Source organism: Manacus candei, unplaced genomic scaffold (genome assembly GCF_025592945.1).
Source record: "Manacus candei isolate 608988 ecotype Guabito, Panama unplaced genomic scaffold, ASM2559294v1 h1tg000014l, whole genome shotgun sequence".
NCBI classification, from domain to species: domain Eukaryota; kingdom Metazoa; phylum Chordata; class Aves; order Passeriformes; family Pipridae; genus Manacus; species Manacus candei.
Genome location: NW_026138062.1, coordinates 16,789,052 through 16,801,725, shown reverse-complemented (window position 1 = coordinate 16,801,725; position 12,674 = coordinate 16,789,052). Strand labels below are relative to the sequence as shown.

At 38.4% G+C, this 12,674-nt stretch overlaps 1 protein-coding gene across 2 annotated transcripts in view; it reads right to left on the bottom strand.

The window, feature by feature from the left end:
• The window catches only part of UFM1 (ubiquitin fold modifier 1), a 113,032-nt gene that overhangs the window by 87,629 nt on the left and 12,729 nt on the right, over positions 1-12,674 (bottom strand). The window contains exon 6 of one of the 2 annotated variants that reach the window (XM_051780528.1): positions 4,899-11,996. The exons of the other annotated variant lie outside the window; for it this stretch is intronic. Within the exon in view, the coding sequence (XP_051636488.1) occupies positions 11,857-11,996 (140 nt within the window). The 3' untranslated portion in view covers positions 4,899-11,856. Of the gene's footprint in view, positions 1-4,898; positions 11,997-12,674 lie in introns of those variants that run through there. 2 annotated transcript variants of the gene reach the window in all.

Here is a 12,674-nt window from a genome sequence, read left to right as displayed (position 1 = left end):
TTATTCCAATTACCTGAAAGGCAGAAGAAAGAATTTACTCAGTTAACAAGGTTATCCAGGGTGAGAAAAAGCACCATTAAAAGGCAGCTGCAGATTTAATGAGTGTACACCTTTCCATTATTTCCTTACATATGTATAAGGAAAATAAAATTAGAAAATTTATTGAGAATTTCAATCATGAACTTGTGAAATGTGCTTTTAGAGAATAAATAGTAATTTGACTTGCTCAATAATAAAAGAGATAATAGCATTTCATTATGTGATGACTGCTATGGTTATATAATCTTGCAAATGGCATCTACCCGGACAGTATTTTGACACAAATACAATCTTGAAAGCAATGACGCATGTCTTCATTTTCTCAAAATATTTGTGATTGCTGGTCATTTGGGTTTGAAGGTAAAAAATATTGCCAGAATTTTTTAAAAATAAGATTTTCTGTTGGTATAGCCCTGAGCTTTGACTGCAGATACACTGGCTTTTCATGTACTACCTTCCTTGGATACCTACAGAGTAAGGACAGAGCAAGTACTAACATCAGTAGAGATCTAGGGCAGAGGTTAATTTCATAAGCATAGGTCTCTGGCATCATTTGAGATATTATGAGGTATTTCAGTAGCTTCCAGCTGTAAAAGATCTCCCATATTCCTAGATATAGAACTTGTATAGTCAACAGAACTCAGAGAGTGACAAATCTAACCTTAAAGTGACCTATATTTAGTCAGTTGACATGATCCACAGGCTACTACAGGCACACATATTTGTCGGGGAGCTAAGGCAAATCTGGGCAATAGTTAAGAAAAGTGAGGTACAACATCCTACACTGATATGTAGCCACTAACTGTGAAGCCACATTCCAGGCTTTGTAAAGCTAAATTCCAGATCTCATATTAGCAATTTTCCATTGGCAGCTAAGCAAGTTTGGGACATGATACATTTAGGGCTAGGTTCAACTACCTACTGTAGACATAGATAAATGAACTGTGTGTAGATGAGTAGTGTAATGGCTTGTAATTTGAGTCAGTAGACAAATGAATTGGTCAAAGCACCTGCTGTCTCCGGCAGCCAGATACTAGTTATCTATACCATTCCAGTTGCCAAAGTCAGGATCTTTGAACAGTAGAAAGATTATAAGCTTTCAGATCTCTCAGGAAAACCCATAGTCCTCTGCTTACCAATATAATCATTAAAAAAAATGATAAAGCAGGCTAAAGTATTGACAGAAATATTCTATTAGCTACAAAGAAAATGTATCATGTAAGATAACTACATTTGATTATTAAGATAAATGCATGAAAAGCCTTACTGAATTCTGTGCATTTTTTAACTAATAGCTCTGAAGGTTTCATTTTTTTTCCTAGTACCTGCTGTTTTATTGCATAATAATATCAGTTTTAAAATTCTATTCTTCATGTGTTGGTATAGAACAAAAAGTAGGTGGTAGGTTGTGGGTGTGGCAATGCTTTGAAGAATGAAGGAAAATTATAAAAAATGTAATTAGTTTCTTAGCAATTCTTGTATTATACAATAAGATCAGTCTCTGGTTAAGAGAGATATAGCTGTTCCATGTCTGAGATCTAAACCTTATGTGTCAGTGTCAGGAAAAAAAAAAGAAAAGAAAGAAGAAGAAATAGTGACTAGAATAACTCTTACAGAACTTACTTATTGTTCTTCCTGTCTCATTTACAAATATAGTGGTGTCATGATAGTAACCAAGATCATACTTATTATGGGCATTTTGGTCTATGGAACGATGCAGGAGTCTTTCAATTTAATTTCTGACAACGTAAGAAATACAACTGACCTCTGTAAGTACTTATTAATCATTGTATCTCCAAGCCCCAGAGTAGTCAGAGGAAACAGAAATGGATTTGGCAAATGTTTTTCCCGTACTGACCTCCAGAGCTCCTCTGATTCATAGAATAAGGAACATTTTCTTTTTTTTAAGGGCATAGATATGTTAGGCCTTCCAGATATTTTTGGAAATACTCATAGTAACATATGTCACTGCAAAACTGCTCCAAGGCCATTGCAGAAGATGCAGCAATTTCCCCAGATGTCTCTAGAACATCCCTTTTCCTGTCCTCAGCACACTTACATTGCAGTACCTACTCAATTAACAACACCTTATGGGTTTTCTTTTACAGTTCAATTCCCAGGATATGATCCAGAGCTACCTCACATCCCCTGAAGACACAAGAAAACACCCTTGACCTCAGATTCCTCCAACAGCAGATGCCACTCCCTGGAGAACCTACATCTCCCTCAGTTCTTCCATCCCTCTGCCTAGTACCTGAGTAAAGGAAAGGAAGAAGAGATGACAGAGAAGAGGAAAGACACAGCAAGGGGTGCAGGATGGGCCAGGTGGGCTAGGAAGGTGTGGGATGCAGGATGGAAAAGGGTGGGAGCTGGATCAGGACCAGTAGAGTAGGGAGGAGGAATGAGGATGGAGCTGATGACAGAGGAGTGATGAACAGCTGTGAAGAATTTTACAGGACTAGCTAACCAGCTAACTAACTCCTCTCTTCACTTATTCTTCGATAGTGATAATATGAATTATATTGTTCAATTCAAGGATTTTTTTGTTCTCATTCTTTTGGCCTCCTTCTTGGAGATTCGGCTGATCTAGCTTGTTTTAAATTTCTGTAGTAAAGCCTAGCAGTGACATTTTTATCATTTTAGAGATTTACTAATATTATATGTGAATATAAACTGCCTAGGTGTCAATTTTCTGTACAGCTCTTTTTCAATAACACAGGATTTATCTTCTTTTTGATCATATTCTTTCAATAATAGTGAAAAATGTTTCTCATTCATTCATTCATTCTTCTCTCACTTCTCTCCCAATATACATAAAAAATTAAATCACCCCTAGATATAAATAGAACCCCTCAAAAATTCAGAATCCAATAAAACCATAATATTTCAGATAGCTTTTAGAGTCTGTAAACAAGCACTTCTTAGAAGTGTCTTCAAATAGCTGCCTTGTGTTTTTCAAGTGTTTTACTTAAAATGTGAACTGGTAAAAGAGATGTTTTAGCAACTTGGAGTGTCTAATGTTATCTGTAAAGTATCCTGAAACATCTTCAGACCTCTCCAACCTGTCGTTCTTGACAAGACATGTCAAGCCAAGGTACAAACACAAAAAACACTTCGCAGAAGCCCATAGGCATAAAATACAACATTTTTAAGTATCTGTAGAACCTAACACAGAACCTTGGGTCAAAAAAACCTTCCTTTTTCAGACTCTCGGACTATGGATGGGGATACACTTACAGTGGAGACCAGCGCCTATTTACACCACAGATTCTGCTTTCCCAATCTGCAGACATCTTCCTTTTCTGTAGTGCCATTTAAAACACGAAACCACCCATCATTTATGATGCTGAAGACCATGGGAGTTCTTTCTTAGCTAATGGCCGAAATAATGTAGATTTTTGACTAACAAGATTAATGTCTGAAAGGGTGATGTGTGGGCATAGATGGGAAGGTTTTGGTAGCAGGAAGCTGCAGGGTGACCTTTGTAGCAGAAGGCCAAGAAGAGCCCTGTGCTGGTCACAGCCACTTCTAGCCAGCTCTGAAACTGCTGCCAGGAACCTACCGTGAGCTAAAACTGCAACTGTAGGAGGAACACATGGTACCTCTGTGCAAACACGAGGAATAAAGGGCTTCAGGTTCTGGGAGGTGCAGAAATGGAGGGGATAGATGAGGAGCATGGAGGGGACATATGAGGAACATGGAAGAGTGGTATGGAAAACGACATAATTGGAAACATGGCTGAAGATATGCTCTTTGAAGGAGATACTCCATACCACAGGACATACAGGAGTCCCTGCTCTGAGGGAATGGTGGTTGTGGAAAAACATGCAAGGGTAGAAACACCCCTGAAGGTCTGCAACTCTTAGGCAACCCACACAAAGGTGGGAACATTCACAAAGAGGCTGCAGCGTATGGAGAAACCCTTGCCAGAGAGGAGGAAAATACATAAGACGAAAGGAGAAGCAGCAGGATACAATTTTGAACAAGATTCCAACTTCCTGAGCTTCCTGTCACCTCACAAAAGGGATTGAGAAGCTCTGGGTGAGACTTGTGGCAAAAATAAGGGCAGTTGAGACTAGAAAAAGGAGGGAGAAGAAGAGTTGCAAGCAATTTTTGCCAGCAAGAAGAGGAGAACAGGTAAGGAGAGTAAAGAATGTAAAGGAAGCAGGGGAAACTGTCATAGAACAGTTGCATTAAACTCTTGATCTTCTGTTGAAAATCTATGTTTCTTCTTTCTTTTCTAAGGCAGCTGAGAGTGGCACTGTCCAAAGAGCTGCAAGGATAGCAAGGACTAGACTGAATTTTTGACTCTAGCATAAAGAACAGCTTTCATGTGTGTCATGCAGATTAATAAACCCCATACATATAACACTAGATACCACAGCACCATAGTATCAGCAATAGTGTTTGGTATACTGGATAGAACAAAATCATAGATTTCATCTTTCCCTCTTGAGATCACTTGCATGAAGGGAAGAAATAGTAACCATGGATAGGAAGATGTGATAATATTCCTATTTGTAAATACTTTACTAATTCTAGGAAAAAAAGTCATAGCAAACAAGAAGAGAAAACAAAATGGGCATCACTGACGTGAGTAATTTGGGGGACTAAAACAAATGAGATATTAAAATTTTAGGTAAATGTTTTAATATAGTACATCCTGGTTGTTATATCGAAGATTGTCCAGTTCAGGCACAGCAATGGATACACTGTACGGAGACATGTATGGAGTCCAAAAGAAAACTTACACGAGTGACATAGAAATAAATCCATGACACTTTTCTAGACCTTGGACTCTAGCAGAGGGAAAGAAATTGTTTGGGGGTATATTGTTGGGAACTGCAGTTATTGATTTGAACCATTAGAGCTACTAAGAGAAAGAAGGGAAAATTTTTCTAAATGTGTTTTGACTTCTAACCTGCTTTTCCCTCTAGCCAGATTTGCATTCCTTTTTATTTCGTGATTGTAGAAATACATCAGATGGTCACAGTGCTGCTCCTACAAGAAAATGAAATGTGGCTGAATTTAGTGTTGTGATTGAATAGGCTTTCTTTCCAAAGCAAATTAAACCAAGATATTAGAAGTACAATGTTATTTTTCTAGTTTATTGCCAAGCAGTCTTTGTGCAGTGTAAAACCCAATTGTGTGATGAATCATATTTAACTTACAGTGATCAAGAAACATCCTCCATCTTAGAAGCAGTGCATCAAACAGACTGCAGAAAGTATGAGAATCTGCTCCCTCGTGTGACTACGATACAGGTACTAACTAGCAATGATTTCCTAGCTCCAAGCCATAACATGAAGAACAGAAAAAACAAAACATGAGAATGATTCTTTATTTTCCCCCTAGTCATACAATTAGGTCACTACAGGAAATACATAGTGTTGTACATGATCAGCTCTGTGTTATAGAAATTACAGCCCTTGTATAAGCTATGTGTAAGAGTAGAGTAGTTGGTTTCGGACTGGTCTGCTAGTGTTCTGGATCAAAATATGAGTGTGTGTGAGACTGACTGTACTCTTTCTTCCCCAAAAAACTTTGCACTTCTCATTGTTGAACTTCATAAGGTTCTTGTCGACCCATTTCTCCAGCCTTTGAGGAGTCTCTGGATGGCAGCACAACTAGTGGTGTATCAACCACTCCTCAGGCTGAGGGTATGCTCCATCCCATCATCCAGATTATTAATGAAGATGATAAACAGACTGGACCCAGCCCCCTATATGCTATACTCTGGTATACCCTGGGGTATAGCATTAGTCACTGGTCTTCAACTAGACTTCATTTCACTGATCATCACCCTTTGGACCTGGTCATTCAGCCAGTTTTCAACCCAAGGGCTCATCCAGACCATACTTAATCAGCTTCTCTATTAGGATCTCACATAGAACAATGTAGAAAGCCTTTCTGAAATCAAGGTAGACAATATCCACTGCTCTCTCCTCATCTACCAGGCCAGTTACTTCGTTGTGGAAGGTTATCAGGATTTCAGACCCTAAAACTAAATGGAAGTTTTCTTTGCCCACTGTTACTGTTTTGCACATTTCAAAAATATTAGAGAGACTGAAAAACTAAAAAATAATAAAACAACTAAAAGGAACATATACCAAATCCTGGATCATTTTAAAATATTTTAAACACTAATTAAAAAATATGCTCAGCCTAAAAAATTTAGTTTAATGTGGATTCATAATTAATTGAACTTTCTGTACAGAATAGACATTCAGCATGACATCAATTGAATTAATACTTACAATGAAAACAATACACTGTGTAACATTAGGAATTACTGTAGTTATGTATTAGAAATTAGGAAGGTGTATTAATTTAAATCCCTTACTCTTAATACCTTAAATTACAAATCAGCGGCCAGACCTAAGACTTAGGTCAAGTCAACAGGACTTTATAGCAGGGTAGACTAATTTAAGTAAGATTTTTTTTTCAATAATATTTTACAGAAGTGTCAGTCACTTTCAATGTGGAGCACATTCAATCCCATGCAGGTTTTGTCAACCTTAAATCACAAATAAAATTCCATTCTGTGAAGGAACTGGTTGTCAGAGTAAGGCATAAAAGTCTATGGGGCAGGAACCATACATTAAGAAAAACAGTCCAGAAAAACTAGCTCCCAAGAGGCATGCAAGGTACATCCTTCCACACATCACAGGGACTGAACAACCCCTTCTTTAATGATGGACAGGAGCAGACGTGCATCAGACTGCACAGAAACACAGGACAGACAAAGCTGTACTGGTGAAAACTGAGCCTCAAGCAAACTTTTGTGAAACTTTAAGGACGAGAAGAAGGTTTTAAGGCTTCATCTTGAAGAGTTTATCTTCAAAAAATACTTTCTGTCTGGAAGATCAAAGCATCCTATCACCTCCACTGCATACACACACGACATTTCATCTGCATGAAGTTAGTCAAAATATATATATAGTTATATATACATATAGTTGAGATTAACATAGTAAAATTGAAGTAGGGAATGTCAGAAGTAACACTGCCTATGCAACTGTTTTCTGCTCACAGTCATGAAATAGTCCGTACAGGAAGGGAAATCATCTCCCTCACATATCTCTGTTTCATTTCATGCATGGGCAAGGGATTCAGATTACTGAAAGTCATCCTTAAATTGAATGGGTCTTCAGACAGAAACATACTCTATGCCAGTTACAGGAAAGCACTTAATTAACAAGCAAAACATTTATAACAGTTGCTTATAATGGTCAGGACTGATTACAGAGGTCAATAGGTACCTTCTGCATCTTCAGCATTTATTCAGGAACATGGGAAAGAATCTGCTTCCCTTCTTACTGCTACATTCAGAACTGCAGTGGACAGAGATCTCCAGCATCAGCATGCCCACTTTTCTGCTTTCACAGACAGCCATGTTTAAATTTTTCATATCATAAATGCTCTGACTCTAAATTACAAAGGTACTTTATTTTAACTTCTTTCAGAGGTATAGTTATCACAGTTATGTCTTTCCAGAGGAATGTTATGTTCCCTTAAACACTGTCTGAAAACCCAGAAGGGGAAGCTTGCACCTTCCCAGGAGACATACTGCTTGGGTCAGAGGAGGTATTCCAGCATGGGAGAAGTAAGAGCTGGGAAACCACAACGAGGAAGATGGCAGGTCTATCCCAGAAAGAAGTAAAAAGCTTCCCTGAAACTAGAGGGATGGAGCAGACAATTGTCCAACTCAGAATACCACTGAGCTGTCTGGAAAGGAAGACCTGCTCCACTATAGTACAGCAGACAAACAAGAATCATTCCTATTCCTTACTCCTGTTCTTCATCCTAAACATTTGCCCTCCTGGATGACGTCGCATCACAAATGGAAGAATTGCTCTTTTCCTTGCTTTCTCTATTTTTGTCTCTCCACCATTCATCTAGGAGAGATCAATTTGACTAAGGCAGCTCCTCAGAAGGGAAGGGTAGCAGGGAGGGTCTCATGGCCTGCATGAATGTATCACGTAACCCAGCAAACGTAAAACAAGTTTGCTTATCTCACAAAGCAGGCACAGAAAATGAGGCCTTTGTCAAACAATGATGCCACCCTGTTGCCATGGGTGCTGGCAGAGTTCCCTCCATAGTTTTAGGAAAATTCTTTTCAATGTTTAATGTTTCTGCCACCAAGAGCCTGTTGCGAGCCCTGTGTTTTTAAGACCTTGAAGAATTAATTTCTCTAAACAGGAATTTATTCTGAATTTTTAGATCAAAATCAAATTTCCCAGGCAGCTCTAACCAATAATACTGTATCAGAAAGTTTTGCCTGGTCCTTAAATATACACATTTTGTTTTTCTTGCTATGGCTGTCTTGCTTAGAGCTGTCATTTTACATAGTGCCAAAACGTACAATTTATGCTTTTTAAGATACAAACAAAGCAGCAGAGGTATACTGAGTTTGTAGTCATTTAAGACACTTTCCTTCACAAAAAGGTACACCATGGAGCATTAATTTAAACTCTCACCTGGCCCCTGCTACATGAAAAGCTGCATTCAGAAAGCAGCCTTAATAAAGCAACAAAGTTTGATTAATTAAATTCTTCTGCCTTGCTTTTTCTTAGGAACACAGCAAATACACTTTTATCTCCTTCTGGAGTCACAGATCTGTATAAATAAATCCTAATTTTTTCAGAGAAATAAAATAAGGTTTTTCCATCTTTCAATAACATGTCATGCCTTCCACACACAGGAGTGCAGACACACCAGTTTTTGTCATTTGAAGCTTTTCATTCTGTGGGGCGATTTTATTCCCATCCCCTCCCCCTCTCCCCATCCTTGAGATTTTAAGAAAAAAGTCTTTCCATTTCATCAACTTTGTGCTTTTTCTGATGAAAAAACCAAGTCTGCTCACAAATCTTACACTAAAAACATATGAGCCAACAAGAAGTGCTCATGGAGGAATTAGAAACTCATTATTGTAGTCTTGTTGACTGATGTACATACTACACCAGAAAGGCAATTTATATTGGGTTCATTCATATACTGTTCTGCTTGTTTTCTCACCTGTATATAAAATACATCTATGGTTCCAGCATTGTAGGGTCTCCTACTGCATATCATTATCTATTTTCTGTAATTATAACTCCCAATATAAAACTTCCTGAGGTTTCCACTGCTGGCAATAGCCATTTTGCCAAAGTAATCTAGGATTATTTTAAAATAATTTCTAGAACAAAAGTGCCTGGCTGTAGCTCAGTTCAGCCCTTGAAGGAAACAGGACAAGAAAGAAAAACAAAACTCTTCTAGTGTTATCTTTGGAGTTGGAGAGTCCTTATATTACATTTACACCCTTTTCTGGGGGAGCACATATTCTCTTATGGGTGGAGAGGAAGTTCTACAGTTTACAGTCCTTCCTCTGTAATGCGCAGAAGGGACCTGCATTGGGAATGTTAGAGATGAAAGAGTTGGAAAAGGACCAGCTCTAATATCTTCCTTCTCTCTCTTATTCCACCTCATTCACGTTGGTTCATGCAAGAGACAAGGGCAGGTATTCCAAGTGCTGTGGATGGAAAGCAACCGTAACTAAGGAGGAGACTTTGTATCAATTTACTTGCCTGTAAATCAGAGTAAAATGTTAAGTTAGCATTTCTTAGTGGCAGACAGTTTAATTGCTAAAGAGTTTTCTGCAACAAATCAGTCACTCTGAGCTAGTCAGCCACAAAGCTGAAAGTTAATACTGTCAGAGGTTGCTTTCCACAATTCACTAATAACAGGAACGCTGCTATTCAACACACCACAGAGCTTTGCAAAGTGCTTTGCTTAAGAATAGCGTAAGTGTGCTGCAAAGCGGCAAGATCAAGCATAGCAAGAATCCAGCAATTTGTGCACCCCTGCAAGGCACATACTGGATGAAATGCATGGGCTGTACCCTCCAACAATACAAACCCTGTATTAGCTTCCTCAGTTCTGAGAGGAAGGCAGATTTGCACTATATTTGAGGTGGGGTGGTACCAGTCTGCCAGATTCTGCTTCCCTTGTTTGAGATCAGCAGACCTTTGCTCAGCAGTGAGTAGATGGAGATGCTAGTTAGCAGGAGGAAAGGCAGTGTATGGGGGTGGGGACACAGTACCAAGAATGTCAGGAGTTCCTGCCACATGTTCAGAGACACCAGTACCCTATTTCAAGATATTCACACATTTGGATGATGACCTCCATTGCATTTTCCCCTCCTTCTTTTTCCTAGGTCAGTTCATTTTACCCAGCCCATGTCTCATTTACAATTGACAACATTTATGTGAGGTTCCTTCCCTCCTTGGAAGAGGATAGTTCTGCGCAGCTCCCCAAGAGATGCCCTTCAGTGCTTGAGAAGGGCTTTTTTTTCATAGCCTCCATTAACATAAAAATCCTATGTTACTTAATTGAGTAAAACACAATTTTTATAGTCTCTTGCTGCAGCTAGGATTATTTTAAAATGCCCAAATCAGTTTTTTATGCTCTGTTTATTGTGTTTTTCATCACTCTGTGTGAGTGCTAGCCTTATTGATTATCAGTTACTGTAGTTAGGAGGGAAATAATAGTGTACGGTGGATTTGTAAGATAATGGGATTAAAGTATGCTTTAGAACCATTCAAGAAGAGAAAAAAGTGAGAGAGAATAAAGGGAAGATTACCAGACCAAAAACTTAAAACCAAAGAACAAAAAGAAAATAACAGAGGAAAAATAAAGCACAAAAGCAGTTTACAGCTTGCTCAAAGTAGTTAAAAAGCAGATAGAAGGAATAAAAAATTCTTGAATGACCTGAGTGTTGGTGCTCTGGCCAAAAGAGTTTTCTTTCTGTCAGCTATCTGCTGCACTCTTGCCTATACCGTATAAATGCCTGATTCAAAGCTCATCCAGCTCAGCAATAGAGTTTGTCCTTGGACTTTCATAAGCAGTAAACAGATGTAGCTGAAAATATATCTATCTTTCAGAAAAATGAAGTACAGTGCATTAAAGATGTGAAAAAAACTAGCATTTAGAAGAATACACATTTCCCAAACCTCTGGTGTAAGATGAGCAGCAGGTAATCAATGACCTGAAACAACAGTATGCTCAAGAAAACAAGCACTAAACCATCCTGCAATGGGATAGAAAGCTCACTCTGGGTTAAGCTGTTCGCTGGGTACTTGAGGGGAAGTTCTTCCACCTCCAACTACTTTCCTACCCCACACAACTGCCTTTTAGCTCTCAATCTTTTGAATAACACAAACTTAGTTCTACTGAAGCAATGTGGAGAATAAGAAAAAAAAGCAGCAAGCATTAAAGGAAAAGGACAAAACTAATTTCATGTTTGAGTTGTCTAGAGTCATATATTATGTTTCTAGAACACTGGCATCTGTGTTCTGCATGCCAGATTTATTTATTTTATTTTTTTTTTGGTGAACCTGTATTTGGTGTAGAGGAGACTTTTTCAGCTATATACACTAATATTCAAGCACCTCCTCACACACCAAATTAACCCTGGAGCCAGGAAGAAAAAAAAAAATATATAGCCAGGGTATCAGCTAGAGTGGGGATTAAGAAAGCAGAACAGGCAGGACGGTTGTTCAGGAATTCAGAACAAGACAGCAACGTGGACTACTTTAATTGTTCTACATTAAGTAACAGAAATTGAGGCTGTGGAAAGGTCTCAGGAAAAGAAGGGAAAAGTGGAATTCGAAGAGCTGTGATGGAACAAGGCTCAACCTAATTACAGAGAATCTGAATTGGATTAAAACAAAGGAAGATGAAAATTATAAAAGAGTAGATAGGAAGAGAACTCTAATTTAAAAAAAAAAAAAAATCTGTCACTCAAACAGGCTTTCCAGGAAAGTGGTCATAGAACTAAGCCTGATAGAGTTCAAGAAGTGTTTGGGCAATGTTCTCAGGCACGTGGTGTGGTTCTTGGGTCTGTCCAGTGCAGGGCCAGGAGCTGGACTTGGTGATCCTTGTGGGTCCCTTCCAACTCAGAATATTCTGTGATTCTGTGATAAAAGTGTGAAAATAGCAGCATTACCTAAGTGAAAAAAATCACCTCAGGGAAAAAAGATTAACATCTTTAAACGTATGATGCAAGAAATTAATTGAATTGACAGAGCTGTTTAGAAGACTTTAAATTCATTTATTGCCTGAATACCTCTGACAGGAGTTTAATTAAAGGAAAACCTACAGGGGTTTTTTTAGCTTAGTTTCAAACAGATTCTTAAGCTCCTGTGTTTATGACCAGCAATACTGTGAGTAGCTAGGAAGTTAATAAAACCCATGATCTGCAGGGAACAGGAAGCATCATCTTCCCCATCTGTGCTGATTCGTGCTTGTTTTCTGTAAAAGCCTTCCTGACTGGAATTCATCTCACCTGTGCTAGCAGTTCACTTAGCCTAAACTTGCTGATGAGGCTTCTCCTATACTCTGTAGAAATAGGCACCTGCAGGAATTGGTCCCATTATTGTCCTAGATATACACTGGGAAAGGAAGAAATTTTTCACAAATTAAAATGGAATTTGTGGAAAACTGTAAATATAAGTGTAGTAAAACACTTGACTAGAAAACTTCCTGAGACTGAGAGTACTTTTTAAAGAATTAGCAGAAATACTTTCTAGGACAGACAGACTTATTCTTGCCTTATTCTTTAACTATCGCAGGACCAATCAACTTCAGACCCC